A 2,727-nucleotide genomic window follows, 5' to 3' on the forward strand; every position below is an offset into this window, starting at 1 on the left:
TTGTTTTCTTAGTCAAGATAGATACTTTACGACGAAGTTCTGTGTTCAGCCTCTTTTGCTTGCTTGTCACTGCCTGCTTTTCTTTCAACCTTTATTGATGTGTTTAGCTGTTGCTCTTTAAGAGATGCCTAGAGCTATCTGTGTTTATTGTTATTACATGTACACGGCGGTAAGTGTATAAGTGGGCATAGGTGCACAGGTTTATGCATCCATATCTATATAACTTTTCACAGCTCACAAGCGTTATGTGAGTGCTATTTAGGCGTGCATATGCATGCAGATATAATGCCTCCAGAGAGGCACACATTGTGTAGTGGACTGAAATAGATAATTCCTCAGAATGCAGGAATAAACTGAGCAATTCTGAAATCAGTGAGAAAGAAGAAAAAGAAAAAGAAGAAAGAAGAAAGAAAAAGGAAAAAATAAAAAAGAAAATCTTTATAAACAGACTGTTAGTGTCTGAACACAAAGTGAGGAGTTTTCGTCTCGCCGATTAATTTCCCCAGGACCAATAAACTCAATATGCTAAACTTGCATTAAAAGCCAAGTATACGTGTTTCTTAAAGGAGGAAGAATATTTTCTTGTTCTGGAAAACGAAGTAATCAAATTTGGTGACAGGCGTTTGTAAGTATACAACAGGGTCGGAATGACCAAAGAGAGAGAGTCTAGACACACACACACACACACACACACACACACACTCATATTTTAGGATACGGAGCTATTAGCAAACGGGGGTTAACGCCTGCCTCTTTTCGATTAAATAGAAGAAGAAAAATACACCTCTGAACAATCTCTTTTGCGAAGTCAATGCGTTACAAATCCAGCCGCGTTCCCGTACTAGAGGAAATGAAAAAATGCTTCAGTCTGAGACGACGAGTCCTTTATTTCCCTTACTGGATACGTTTCATGTGTTTTCCGAAACACTCGGGCTTAAGGACATGCCTTCTGAAACACAAATACACACATAACTCGCACACGCACATGCACACAGACAAATAAGATTTGTATTAGATCCTGACACATAAGGGGTGAGGGGAAGAGCAGGAGGGAGAGGGAGAGTGAGAGAGAGAGAGAGAGAGAGAGAGAGAGAGAGAGATCCTCCTACCTGGAGCCACAGATTGCAAGATACGTAGTGTTACCTGGGGAAGTCAGAACAAGTAAAAACACATTGAACTTCAGGGCTCTATGAGGCAGTTGATCAAGATCAGTGCTTGCTCATTTTCTCCCTCAGACTGTCTGTCTTGGGTTTTTGTTTTACCGTTTTTAGCAGCTCTTTCCCTTTTCTTCCCTCTTTAGCTTTAATATCAGAGCCGGCTTTGGTCACCATGGCTCTGGGAAGAGCTGCTTATCTGCCCGCTGTTGATTTTTTACAGTTCGGCCGGCTTTGCTTCTGGGTAGCTTCAGAAATGCTCTTGACTGGGATTTAACCGACAGAATCAGTTCGACTTTTTGTGCAATTTTTTTTTTATGGCTCAGTCCATTCTCTAGATCATGCACAGAAACTTTCGGAAGTGGATTTTCTACGTGTTTCTATGCTTTGGAGTCATCTATGTCAAATTAGGGTAAGTCCTTGTGCACGACAAATCTTCTTTAAGTCTTTTGGGTCACGTTATTACAGAGCTGCGAACAAATCTGATGCAAAGAAAAAAAAAAGGGGGGGGAAGAAGAAAGAAAAAAAACATAAAAAGTGCTTATTTCGCTCTCCGCCGTGTGTCCGAGGGGGGCAGCCCCGTGGAGGGTTTTGCTGCTGGCGAGGCTGCGGGCAGAGCCGCCCGGCGAGCGGGCGCTGCCGCCACGCTGAGCCTGGAGGGAGCCAAGCGCGGGTGATGACGGAGCCTTTTATTTGGGACTGCTTAAGCGAACTTAAATATTACAGTATATTACAGGCGTACAGTACAAAAAAAAAAAAAAAAAAGAGGCCTGACAGAGTTAACTCAGCCACTGCTGAGGAGACAATAGAGCAGAGCTTAAGTACCAAAAAAAAAGGAGCAGGGGCGGGAGGAGGGGAATCCCTGTTCTGAACCTGCGCTCGGAGATTTGTTTTATGCAGGCCTAGACACAATTTGCGCTTCTATCCATCACACGGACGTGTTGAAAGTAGCTTGACAACTGGTCCGGCTACCTCCGCGGCAAAGCAGCCGGACAACGGGCCGGCTCCGGACCACCCGGCCGGGCCCCGCCGCAGGGCCCCGCTGCGGGCGCCGCAGGCCACCGCGCAGCGAGGGCTACCGGGCGGCCCGGCATTTGCTCCTCGTTATTTCCCCGCAGCCATCTAGATCGCTCTGTTATTTCGGTTGCCAAGTTTCTCCCTCTGTCTCTCCCCCCTTACCTGTATGCCCTTATTAATATTGCTCGTCGCAGTAGGCTGACTTGAGTTGAATTTCCACATTCCTGAGCCCCAGCCGAGTCCTTACCTGTCGAGCTACAAACTCTTTAAAGATCCTGTCTTTGCATAGCTGCGGGATTTTTTTTTTTTAATGATCAAGAATGCATAAGGTGAGTTGCAATCTCAAAATGCTTGCTTCCCACCTCGAAATTAATAGGGGGGTGGGGGTGGGGGGACGGGGACGCCACGAAAGGGCAGCTCGCCGAGACGAGGAGCGATGCCCGGGACAGCCAGGCAGGCCGGCCAGCGGCGCAGCCCCCCGTCCTGGGCAGGGACGGCTGCGGCGGCGGGGCGGGGACGAGCGCGGCGCCGCCGGGACCTGCCGGGGCCGCGCAGC

The 2,727-nt window shown here is 47.8% G+C and overlaps 1 protein-coding gene across 1 annotated transcript in view; it reads left to right on the forward strand.

The window, feature by feature from the left end:
* The first annotated feature begins 1,418 nt into the window (after window positions 1-1,418).
* LOC112975240 (protein Wnt-7b) overlaps window positions 1,419-2,727 on the forward strand; it is a 97,126-nt gene continuing 95,817 nt past the window's right edge. The window contains exon 1 of the mRNA XM_026085036.1: window positions 1,419-1,566. Coding sequence (XP_025940821.1) covers window positions 1,496-1,566 — 71 coding nt within the window. The 5' untranslated portion in view covers window positions 1,419-1,495. The remainder of the gene's footprint in view (window positions 1,567-2,727) is intronic.

The sequence above is a fragment of the Apteryx rowi genome, unplaced genomic scaffold (assembly GCF_003343035.1).
Source record: "Apteryx rowi isolate R43461 unplaced genomic scaffold, aptRow1 scaffold_659, whole genome shotgun sequence".
Taxonomy (NCBI): Eukaryota; Metazoa; Chordata; class Aves; order Apterygiformes; family Apterygidae; genus Apteryx; species Apteryx rowi.